Source organism: the organism of the source record quoted next, unplaced genomic scaffold, assembly GCF_019419815.1.
Source record: "Pyrus x bretschneideri cultivar Hongxiangsu unplaced genomic scaffold, Pyrus_bretschneideri_v1 Contig4, whole genome shotgun sequence".
Lineage (NCBI taxonomy): Eukaryota > Viridiplantae > Streptophyta > Magnoliopsida > Rosales > Rosaceae > Pyrus > Pyrus x bretschneideri.
Genome location: NW_025999723.1, coordinates 4,731,835 through 4,743,746, shown reverse-complemented (window position 1 = coordinate 4,743,746; position 11,912 = coordinate 4,731,835). Strand labels below are relative to the sequence as shown.

The 11,912-nt window shown below is 37.2% G+C and overlaps 2 protein-coding genes across 2 annotated transcripts; both read right to left on the bottom strand.

The window, feature by feature from the left end:
- Positions 1 to 3,934: 3,934 nt before the first annotated feature.
- LOC103958669 lies at positions 3,935 to 6,809 on the bottom strand. Its single transcript, XM_048565593.1, is given in 3 exon segments — positions 3,935 to 5,675; positions 5,678 to 6,028; positions 6,475 to 6,809. Coding segments are annotated over 2 exon segments (1,656 nt in total). The 5' UTR covers positions 5,847 to 6,028; positions 6,475 to 6,809; the 3' UTR covers positions 3,935 to 4,188.
- A 1,112-nt stretch (positions 6,810 to 7,921) lies between these two features.
- LOC103958670 (alpha-soluble NSF attachment protein 2) lies at positions 7,922 to 11,912 on the bottom strand. The gene is made up of 9 exons (XM_009370966.2): positions 11,622 to 11,912; positions 10,674 to 10,723; positions 10,514 to 10,586; positions 9,857 to 9,936; positions 9,211 to 9,362; positions 8,740 to 8,899; positions 8,608 to 8,655; positions 8,399 to 8,479; positions 7,922 to 8,269 (listed from the first exon to the last, which is right to left on the bottom strand). The coding sequence occupies exons 1-9, from the start codon at positions 11,764 to 11,766 to the stop codon at positions 8,189 to 8,191; spliced, it is 870 nt and encodes a 289-aa protein (XP_009369241.2). The 5' UTR covers positions 11,767 to 11,912; the 3' UTR covers positions 7,922 to 8,188.

Genomic DNA, 11,912 nt, shown 5'->3' with positions numbered 1-11,912 from the left:
ATGCAACTCTGATGTTGCTCTCCCGCTATTCCGAACCATATCACACAGCTATCACGTGTTTTTAACTTTCTACACGATAATGCGTGATTATCTTGTAATACTGTCAAAATAACATTTCAGTTGCATGTAAAATTGTAAATTCATCTCCATGGGTAGCATGGGATCCAAATCAGACCGCTAGAACAGCCCCAAGTTTTATCAAACATGGAAATGGTCCATCGCTCGTGGCCATCCAGTATCCAATGTCCACAAATTTCTAATCATGCACTCTCTGAAAACAACAGGTTCACAGTAAACAAGAAGTTGAATGGTAAATAAAGGTGCGGATGATTCATAGTCATGTCACAGAGGATGCCAAAGAATGCCATCAGAGTGGGATACCACTGCAGGTAAATGTTTTGGAAGGCATGGGTGAAGTGACAAAGACCGGCACTAGCTGTGCTTTGAAGGAAGGAAAGTGGATTGTGACATTATTCTTGTCAGCTTCCGTGGAATAGCATCAAACTTGGTAGATTCTCAGAGAAGTGGATCAAAACTTTGTGGTTAATACAGAGATCTTAAATGCTCATTGGACTCATTCACTTGGCTATGGATGATGGAGTTAGTAAATAGGGTTAGGTTTTGGTTTGGGGGTTTTCTTTATCTCAGAGCAGTTGAGGAACTACTACCGAAACATGTCCAATTTCATCTTTTTCCTTTTAACAAAGAAATATATATACACAAACACATTATTGAAAAGGGGAATCCTTAGCTTTCTGCTTGCATTGTGCTATCTACACATTTATTTTTACTTCTCATACACTTCTCTTAATTTTTGACTGTCGGATCAAATGAATTGGAGAAGATCAATGAATAAAGATTAATAAGAGTGTATAAGAGATAAAAAGGAGTGTGAATAACACTACCCTTCTGTTTTACAAAAATATTATTCTCATCACCAAGTGACTAACACTTATATTTGATATCACATGTGAAGAATAAGTAGATGTGTTTTTAACGTTTTAATCTCAACCATGATATCAAATTCAAAAGGCAGTGACCAAGAGAACGAGATCTTGTGTTTTAATACTTGAAAGGAGCATGTGTTTCCAAACAAGTGAAAAACTAGTTGTTGGCCAAGCCACTCTCACATAGACCTTGTGCATTGAGAGTTGTATCCAGATACAGCGGGCCTGCTTCTTTAAGAGAATATTTGACAATCCAGCTAATCATGTTACCCAACTCAGGTTTTTCTCCGTTAATTGTAACTAGCCAAGCAATCTTTCTTAACAAAAAAAAATAGTTTAATTCCCCAAAAACTATAGGATCAACTAAACAAAGTTCATGTTTGTGGAGGTACTAAAAATGGTGGGTGTGCTTTTGTCTGTTTAAGGCAAACATTTAAACCTGATTAAAAAAAATATTAAGCACTTCAGGCAAGAAAATGGAGTCCTCATCATATCCCTACAGTCTCAAGCCTTCATGGTCACTTTTGGCAGCTCCAACCCATCACCAAATATTAAATTCTACATCAAAAAATTATATAAAGTTCTCACAACAACTAGTACATGCTGTCAATTAGTGCAATTTAAAATGGGCACGCATTCTGCAGATAAGGGACTCACAAAACTGGAAAACGAGAGCCTGCACAGAAGTATATAGGAGTATCTGGGGGAGGGCTGATATGAAAACTTCATCCGAAAGCGATAAGATATCGAAAACAAAGACATTACCTGAAAAGTCGAAAGCAAAGCGAAAAAAGAGTTCAAAACTGGGGGAATATAAGCACTTTTTTCAAACCAACAACTGGAAAACCAAGGTAAAATAATTGAGTTACTACATTGCTTAGTACACTGAAACGAGTTGATTGCTCGAACAACAGTCCTATAGGACAACTATCTGAGGAACAAGGGAAATCGAACTCCCTTTATTTCCCATGCACTAGCCGTAATATTGAATATAACAAAGTAGAATCGAGCGGCAAAAAAACGAGGAGTACATAACGAGAAATTGGAAGTGTGAAAACGCTAGGCGAGAAACAAACTTATTACTCTCTTAACCTAACATAAGCAAGCAAACCCCACAAATGACCTGGTGGCCCGAGTCATCATGCGAGACATAGTACAAACTCCTATTTATCCATTCTCTCAAGCAAATGTGTCCAGGTGCACGTCACTACTTAATCAAAAGCATATCCCTTTTGCTGCCATAGATATCAGAAATAAGATATTTTGTACACATCAAGGTCTCGTTTGGCGTCTAGGATTGAATTGGAATGAATAACCCACTATCTCAATGGAGAAATGAAAAAATTGTGTCCAACTTGAAGGTAGAAGATGAATTACTTATCAAACAAACCAATCATTTCCAATCATTCACCTTTACTTTCGATATACCTTAAATTTTAAGAGACAACAAATGAGGCCTTAAGAGCCAGTCCAGCGGGAGGGCTTGGGCCGACTCCCATCACCCTTTTGGCCTGGCACCCAGCCGATTCACTCTAGCCCACTCCAATAAGCCAGTTGACAACCCAAGTTAGTCTCTAGGCCAGTCCAAAATGTGCTGAGCTATGGGACGGCCCATCTAACGTCAGGTGACGCAAGCCTGACGTCAAAGGCCATTGAATTTTTTTTTTGCGCTAGGCCCACGTGTTGGCCACGAGTGGCCGACAACGTCGCAGAGGTGGGGCCCATTGTGCAGGCGCAATATGGGGTTTTTGGCATGGGGACACGTGGCTCATCTATATCCGTTGGATTTCCAACGGTAAAAAAAATTTTTGAAATTTAAAATTAATGGCTACTGACGTGGCACAATGACGACGGTTCAATTTCGAGACCAACGGTCCATATTTTTGCACCAAAAAATATAAATAAATAAATAAACTGTCAGATATTATTAATATTTTTTTATAAAGTCAGAAATTAAAAATATTTTTTATTGTTTTATAATAAAAATAATAATATTTTAATAAAATTGACTAGGCTATTTTTTTTTAGCGGTGGAGATGCATTTGCCTATCACTGTTCACTGACTGGATTAAATAGACTGAATTATGGCGCATTTTTTTAAGGATGAAGATGCATTTGGCCTATCCTGTTCTCTAAAAGCAGAAATCTGGCAGACAGCTGGGCGGATCATCATGCAGGCTCACAAAGCTTGTATTTGCACCCGCAGAGCTGTTCTACTATACCTCTATCTCAAAGTCTTCTATCTTTACCGTTTTACCCTTTCTACACCCGCCTTTCCTTATTATTATCTCTTTTCAATTTTTTTTTTTCTTTCTTGTGCTTAAAGGGGTTTGGGTTCGAAATTGGGACATCTTCCAACATTGGGATGAAATTTACCACTCGACTATATCTCTTTTCAAACCTAAAGGAAAACAACTCACAGTAAGTCCAACAGCTACGAGTATTCCTCTCACTCCTGTTTGTGGTGAGCTTAGCATGTACTGATGAATCAGTACCATCTTCTCTCAGCACCTATATTTGCCTTCACTACCAAACTTATACAATTTGATCTATTCCATGACGAACATCCTCTATAAATTGCACGATTGGATCATAAGAGCAGAAGCTATATCTCGTTCACATATAAATGTTAACCAGTCTTAACCACTAAGATTACTTCTTGAAATTACTCAAGCTACTATTCCTCTATTTCATTGCTAACCCAAGCCCCCACAGGTGGAACCACCTGAAGTCAATACTTCAAGAGCTAAAAAGCAAGCATCAGTTATGGAAATGGAAAAAGAAGATGAGCTCTCAAGTCGATGAGGCTTGTACAAAACCATGTAAAAGTCATCAAAACCTCTAAGCAGCCCAACCATTTTCAGAAACTCGACGACAAACACAGCTAACTTGACAGGAGTTTGAATCAGATGTTTATATCTCCATAGAATCAAAAGAGAATTACTCATTCAAACATAGGCAACTTATGAATTCTTAGTCAGATAAAATAATAAAAACAGAGAAACAGGCAACTATATTGCTCAGCAAAGAAATATTGCTCAGTAGAAATAATAGAGTAGATAATTTCTTTTTGCTGAATTCCTAAGTGCTATTAAACTATCAATGATCACAACACAGCTAATGGTGAAAAAGAAACTGAAGAACGAAAAACAATGATGCATTCGAACACAGAAACAAAACTTGTTTCAAAATTATACTACAGAAATTCATATACAAATCATAACGTTATCCTCTTTTGGGGCTATGTTTCTTCCCTTTGTATCATTGAAGGTGCAGGTGGGGTCATAGTTTCATCCTTACCTCTTACATGGGACTCTTCTTTCACTGGACTATGAAATCCCCCTGGAAGTCTGCTTTGACTCGTAGAACCACCTATGCCATTCTTGGTTGGGCTTAAGTAGTTCCCAAGAGGAGAATTCGGGCCAGATCTAAACCCAACCGATCCATCTTCACGAGGCAAAGGTGAAATTGGTAAAGGGTATCCACTTTCTGGTTGTTTTCTATAGAACTTTTCTTCCACGACGTCATAGGAATTCCCGGTCCTCACTTCCTGAGCAAGAGAGCACCAACAACAGCAAAGCCACAACGTGCAATCAGAGAGTGCTGGTTCACCAAAACAGAAGTTATAAGAAGGCAAATTGAATCTCTTTCTCATTTGGATCCTCCAAAAGCCACCATAGAGCAAACCAAATAGACATAGAACAAGGCCAGTAACTCCAAGAGCCTCCCGAACAGTTTCATTGTCGATATTAACAGCAGCCAAGTTAAAAATCCAGAACGGAGCCATGCAAAACAGAACAAATGTCATAATATGAACATATATGTTCCCGAATCCAAGCCTCTCCATATTCCACCCAAATACACAAAAACTACAAAAGAGCGAAACATATGCAATAGAAATATCATCCCAAATGTCAAGTACTCCTCCGCTCCATTGCGGTCTATTCTCAACGACTCGTTGTTCAGTCCTAAATGCAAAAGAATATCTTCTCTCGAATGATTTTAACCTTAATGTTTCTGCTCCTTCACCAGTTCCGATCTGAACCTGTGCTTCCTCATCCACATCCGAGTCATAATCCTTCCCAAGGGGGCTGACAATGTTGTATATACCAGCAAATGCAGGTGCACCAATAGCAAAAGATATACATACTGCAACTCCTATGGGTGGCCGTTCAGCTCTTCTGTAACCCAGGTTTAAACCACAAAGTGCATACTGAGCGAAGCAATTCAGATGAAGCAGGGCAACAACAACCATCATGTGGGCCCATTCATGTGGCTTATAAGTCCCATTTTTACAGTAAATCTTTCGAAGTCTGGAAATGTCTTCTGGTTTCCATCTACACAGAAGTACAAGGTGGTGGAACCGCTTCGGATGGTTGTACAAACACATAAGCGTAAAAAGTGCATTGAGAATTTGATTATTGACTTCGAACCATGTATCTCTCTGGGACTTCTTGGGTATTGCCTTGTTCAACATTCCAGTCATGACAAGAAACAAAACTGCACCTGAAATAGCAACACAGACAATCCATGCAAAAAGAGCCATGTTCATTGGATTTCTAATCCATACTTTGCCCATTTTCAGGAGTGAAACCCAATCAATTTTCTTAGAAAAAACCCCATTGATTCGTTCTTTGAAGCCATGACCGCTTGAAGCCACAGATCGTGACATTTCATCTCTCTCCTCAGCCAACCGCTTGAACCTGGCAGATGCAGAACCAAATTGAGGAACCTAACTCTATTAGGAGGAGCATCAGGAGGGAACCTTTTCGGAGACTTCTCATTGACTAAAAAAGTCTTTGGGGATGCTGAAACGTCAAGGGGGATTTGACCCTTCACTTCACTACCATTCGATTCTTCAATTTCCTCCTTGTGGTTTCCATTTTGAGTCGAAACCATTCTCAAATCAAAGAACAATTTTCTTCCAATCGATGTCAGACTTGTGACATCAATGTCGCAATGTGCACTCTTTCTTCAACATTTCCACTGAGGTTAAAAGTTGAACACCAAGCAATTCATTGCATGTGATTTCTAGTATACACAACTAAAAGGCATTCTCGGAAAGAAGAGAATCAAGGAATCTACAAGTACAAAATCACACATTGAAACAGAAGACTTTCAATCCCAGGAAGCAACTTAAAAGAACCAAAACCACTAACCAAGACTGAAATTCCACATACAGAATTAAACCCAATTCATAAAAACACAAAATATGATCAAAACCTCATGACATTCAAAGAACAAGAGGCTGCCACAGTAAACCCTCATTAGCTATTAGCTAAGCATCAATATATTAATCAATACCCATGATTTTGCAAGGAAAAATGAATCATCATACTTACAAAAACCCAGAAACTGATTTAAAAAAAAAAAACCCAATTTTTCATCAAAACAGTGATCACATGAACAATTCAACACATTTTCATTATAAAGAATTATCGATGCCCAGAAAACCAATCAAACCAACTTTATGCATGGAGAAATAAGACGGAAAATGTACAGTTAAAAGTCAGAGCTCAAGACATACCTAAAAATGGCGGAGAAACCAGAAGAAGCCATGACTGTAACTTTTTAAAGGGATTTTTATTTTTTTTTCCCTGATGACTTCTCCTTTTGTGAAGAATCAAAGACCCTCCATTGAAGTTTCCAAAAACTACAAACTGCCAAAGATTTGACAAGTTACAAAGGGGTCGAATTGGGGAAAGCGGGGGCGGAGGCCAACTCGGGGAGATAATCTGCCAAAACGACGTCGGGTGCGTGACTGGCTAGCCAAAATCTGCGTCGTTTGATGAAACTTGAGAGGTTACGCTACATGGAGGTTAAAACTGAGAGCTTTGAAAAGCATTACTGTGCGGAGGCAAGTAGTGCAATTAAATTAATTAATTAATTAAAGACAATGTTGTATTTGCATTGTGTATTCGCCCCACCTCCGGATGCGGACATATCACGATATTGTGGACCTATCAATTAGGAATATTGTTGGGTTTTTTTTGCTAAAAATGTTATTTGAGATTAATACAACTCATCACTTCTTTGAGATTTAAAAGCAATAAAAGTTATTTATGAAATTATTTACCGTCAATCATTCTGATTTTTTCATGAAAAATCTCAATTAAATTAAGGGTATTTTTTGCCAAATCAACCATTCCACATGAACCGGTGATTTCTTCAATTTAACAAAAAAAATTCATAAAATAACCAAAATGATTGATTTTAAGTCTCAGAGATTAAATTGAGAAGTTATGACAATCTTAAAAATTATTTTGACTAAAAAACCAAATATTGTTTTTTGGTAAAGGACAGATGTGGTCGATGATCCGTTTCCGAAACTTGTGGAAGGGTGGAAATCATCCATCGCTGAAAATGACGTAAATTAGTTCAACTGTTTAGACTAATTCATATATAAAAATGGTTTAGAATTTCACTTTTTGTCAGGAAAGAATAAGATTTTGTAGTCAAATCATATGCGAGGAAAAGCTCGCGTGCAAGGGCAAATAGAAAATAAGTTGTTGCAAGCAATGCGTACTCAATAGACGAGAAAGACTCATTCTGCACCCCTGTTTAACCATGTTTGTTGTTTTCATATGACTTCATTCAATCCAATGACCAGAAATAGAGAATGACGTGTATAAAGAAATTGGGGTATGACTATCAATTCTCATAAAACTTTGCAGCACATGAATGGCATTGATATGCGATTCACACAAGGTTGTAAAAAGATTCTCTCCTGCAACCAAAATAGTATGAGGGTAGTCAACCCTGCAATAAATACTTGTCGCATATTCAAAAAACGCACTAATCGTCCAATCCCACATTTTGTGTGGTAAATTATTGACAAGAGTATCTCTCCAGGTTTTGGGTTCTTCTGCAATCCCACATTTTGTGATCGAACCGTGAGCATGCAAGAAATTAGTAATAATCTAATAAAGTTAAACCAACCAACGCTCGTAAACTGGACAGGTTGACAGAAGGGCTGAAGTTAAGATAAGGGCAGAATAGAACCCCATACATTTTAGAAGCAAGGCCAATTCATACAGTGGTTTGAATATACATACAATCCCACGGACTCACAAAGATCGATTAAAGTCGAAAACGCACGGATTAAATCCCAAATCAACTACAATTCAGTTCCAACACATTCTCAATGAAGTGTAAAGGAATGATGTACGCACGATAAACAAAACACAATCTTCACAAACAAATGGACAAACCAAACAAACATCATTTCATTATTTTTCACCTTAGGTAAGATCGTCCTCCTCAAGTTCCTTGGACTTCAGCTTTTCCTTCACTCTCAGCAGTAAGGTTGTCTTCCATGCATCCTACACGGCAAATTCAACACCGAACATCAAAATATCAAATTTGAAGAGATATGCAGATGGGAAAGAAAACACAAACGAAATAGGTGTTTATTGAACTTGGATGCATAACATCGAACGAAAGAGACATACCAGTGGGGTCATACTATCAAATTCCTTGACCACGTCAGTGAACTTTGCAATGTCTTCCTCATCAACTGCAGCGGCAATATCCTGCATAAAACACAATGATGACTTTCTCAAAATTACTACATTGTTACGTGCTGTTTTCATTTTTTTAATCAGTCAACCATGAAACAACTAAACATCACTAAACTGAAAATACTTCCAAAATAACTCACCGCTAAGAACCTGTACTCCCTTGTTCCTGAAAAAGTAGGATCTAAATCCTGCAAAAGTACAAAAAAGTATGTAATTTTCCAACTGATAAGGTAGTACAATACCAAAATCCCAAACAAGAGCCAAACTCAGACCTGATATCGCTCTAATGCATTGGTGATTGCAACTACATCTCCTTTGCAAAGTTGGCATATTCCAGCATTAAGAAGATGCCCCTTAACTCCATACTTAAGCAAGTTGTTGTTGAGTGAGTGCCGTGCAATTTCTTCATAAATTTCAATAGACTTGGGGTACCTGCAGAATATAACATATTTGTTGGTTATTTACCAGCATTTGCAACAATGAGAAGCTATAAAGAGGTCTTCTAGATAAGCAAAAAAAGTGAAAGAGTGATTACTAGTTATAAACTAGAAGGTTCTAATTAAAATAGATAAATAAATAAAGCTGTAATAGCAAAGAATGTAACACAAGATGTTATCAAAAGTATGAGTATCATATTAAACTAGACAAGGTTTTAATAAAATAAAATAAAATCCCAAGTAATGCTGGAAAATGGCAAGAATACACAAAATGTTTTTGCTATTAAATGGTAGGGAAAGACTTACTGTTCAATCTGAGCAGCAAACTGAGCAACTTTCTGCTTGCACTGGTTGGCCGACGTTGTTACTTCTTCGTTTTGGAAGAAATCAGCTGCCCTTTCAAAGAACTCAATAGCCTTCTCAATATTTTGTTCAGACTCATATAGTTCGGCAATTTCCTGCATGGAAAATATGTATCAAGTAATGATTCCTATGGTTTCCATAGCATCATATACTACTGACGCATTCAGCATGAAGAGCATCAATGCCAAGAGTACAAAAGATGAACACTTGAAATATTTTTTGTCATCACCCCTTCCCTTCTCCCTCTATATGGGGTTAGACATGAATTCTGATCTTCCATTATTTACTATTACATATTCTATCTCCTTTCGTAACTGATCCCAAGTTAGTCTTTGACAGCTTCTTTGATCTTCTAACTTCTAATTTAACTAATCCTCTTTGGTTATGGGAGAACTTACAAATATACAATGTACATGTCTATACTGTTTCTCTTACCTGCATACTATTACAAACAATGGTAGAATAAGGGAATTGCATATTGAGAACTTACAAATGGGACACCAAATTATAGCACACAATTGCAAGAAGAGATTTAAAATATCATCTTGAAACAAAAGATTGATTCTTATATAACTGTGGAAAACAATACCTTATAGTATCTTGCAGCCATATTAAGCCTTCCAATATCACATAGCATATTTACCGCCTGCTCTAAGCAAGAAATGGCCTCTGTAGAAGACCAGAATTATGTTACAAAATACAATTAAGATTATCCTAATCAGACACGAACACAATAGAACAAGAAGGATATAACTGGGGATGAAATGCAAGTAGAATGGTTTTAGACCATAACAAGACCAAAAATAGAAAATTAAATTTCATGCCACAAAAGTACTACAACCATATTACAATAAGATAAACCAAGGTAAAATTACTAACACTACCACCTGTTGTACCCATGTTGCTTAGTTTGATCTAAACTGTTTCAAAGGTCATGAACCAGCTAAGAACACTGGGGTTTTTTTTGCCAAACGTAGATATTTCTACCAAAATATCTGCTACTTATGGTACACTATATAACAAATTCTGTATTGCTAACGTAAAAAACTTTACTCTATGTGATTTATCAAGAATGAGACTCCAGACTGAAGCTTTGTGTATGTTATCCATATCTTTTGCAGATCTGAAAGACGAAGCAAACAGTATGGCTCATTCTCTTCATTTCCCAGATGATTATTTCCCCTTCCAGGACTTTGTGGGCAGTGAGGAAGCATATACGTAAGATGTAACATAAACATATACATACCATTAACATTTGTTTTCTTGTAGCAATGTGCAGCATCAACATAAGCTGTGGCGGCTTCATGTTTGCTTTCGCTCTATAACGGAAAAGCATTGCTATCAGGTTTTATTAAAAACATTAAAAATGAAAGAAATTGCATAGTCGAATCATCAAAACCATTAACCTTCAAATGACAGTTTGCCAACTTGACATATGTTGCTCCAGCTTTGTCCCCTGAAACGCCATTTTGTAAAGATTAGAAGCAATTGAAGTGATCATTGACAAGATCTAGTTTCAAGCAACTCATAAATATTGTAAATTTTGTATTTCAAATAGCCACCACGGGAAAAATACGATATGAGAGTTGTCATTGTGAGAGAGCGAGGCATCAGTTCCATCATATTGATATTACACCATATACATGCGACCGTACGGTTTTCCATGGCCATCAGTTGGAAGGATCCATATCCCAATTTCATCCTTTTCATAAAATTGCAGAAAGAAAATCTGATACTAAGTTAGAATTAGTTGTAAATTGAACACCATATGCAGATTTATATCTATCTTCTCTTACATAGGGAAAGTTTGGAATTTGGTTGTTGCAGCTACCAAAATTCAAAATATTTAAACATTATTTCCAAAAAAAATTCATCACGGCTTACACCAATAAGCCTATTCATCTGAGGCCCATTCCATTCATTGTTCATATCATTCAATTCAAGACCTCCAATTCAAACAAAGTTTAATCCTTTCCAACAAAATGAGATCAAGCAAACCCTAAAGTTCAAAATTTAATATTTTGTTCACCAGGTCGAAGGATTCGAAGATTTCCACTTCATATAAATAAAATAAAATATATATATAAAAAAAAAAAAGACCCTATAAAAAGGGAAAATCCACATTCATCGATCAAGGCCATTGATTGTGATCAAAACCCACGATTGAATCAATTCAATCGCCCAAAATACCAAAGACGTGAAAACCTCCAACAAGAGATCCCCCAATTCTTATTTTCGTCTGCAATTTTCCCTCCAATCAAATTTTCTCGGGAAACAAACACACCAATAAAGCCAATGACAAAGAAATCAAACGATCGGAAGGCAATCAAAGACGCAGAAAGAGGAAAACTCACAGGATTTGGCGAGCTTGTAGGCATTGGCAGATTTGTCGTAGAGTTCGGCGGCGTCTTCATGTTTGGAACCGAAAAATCCCCAGCTGCTCAATTTCTTCTCTGCTTTCCTCTCGAAATCCTCCGCCCTAGCAATCTGATCGCCCATTGTTTTTCAAGTTTTTACCTGAGTTTTTCTGAGCTCTGGAAAAGGAGGCTTAGGGGAAAAGGTAAAACAGAAGTCGCGGTGGGAAATAATCTTTGTCAAAATAGTTCTCGAAGGTTTCTTTCAGGGACGGAAGGCGTTATTTTATT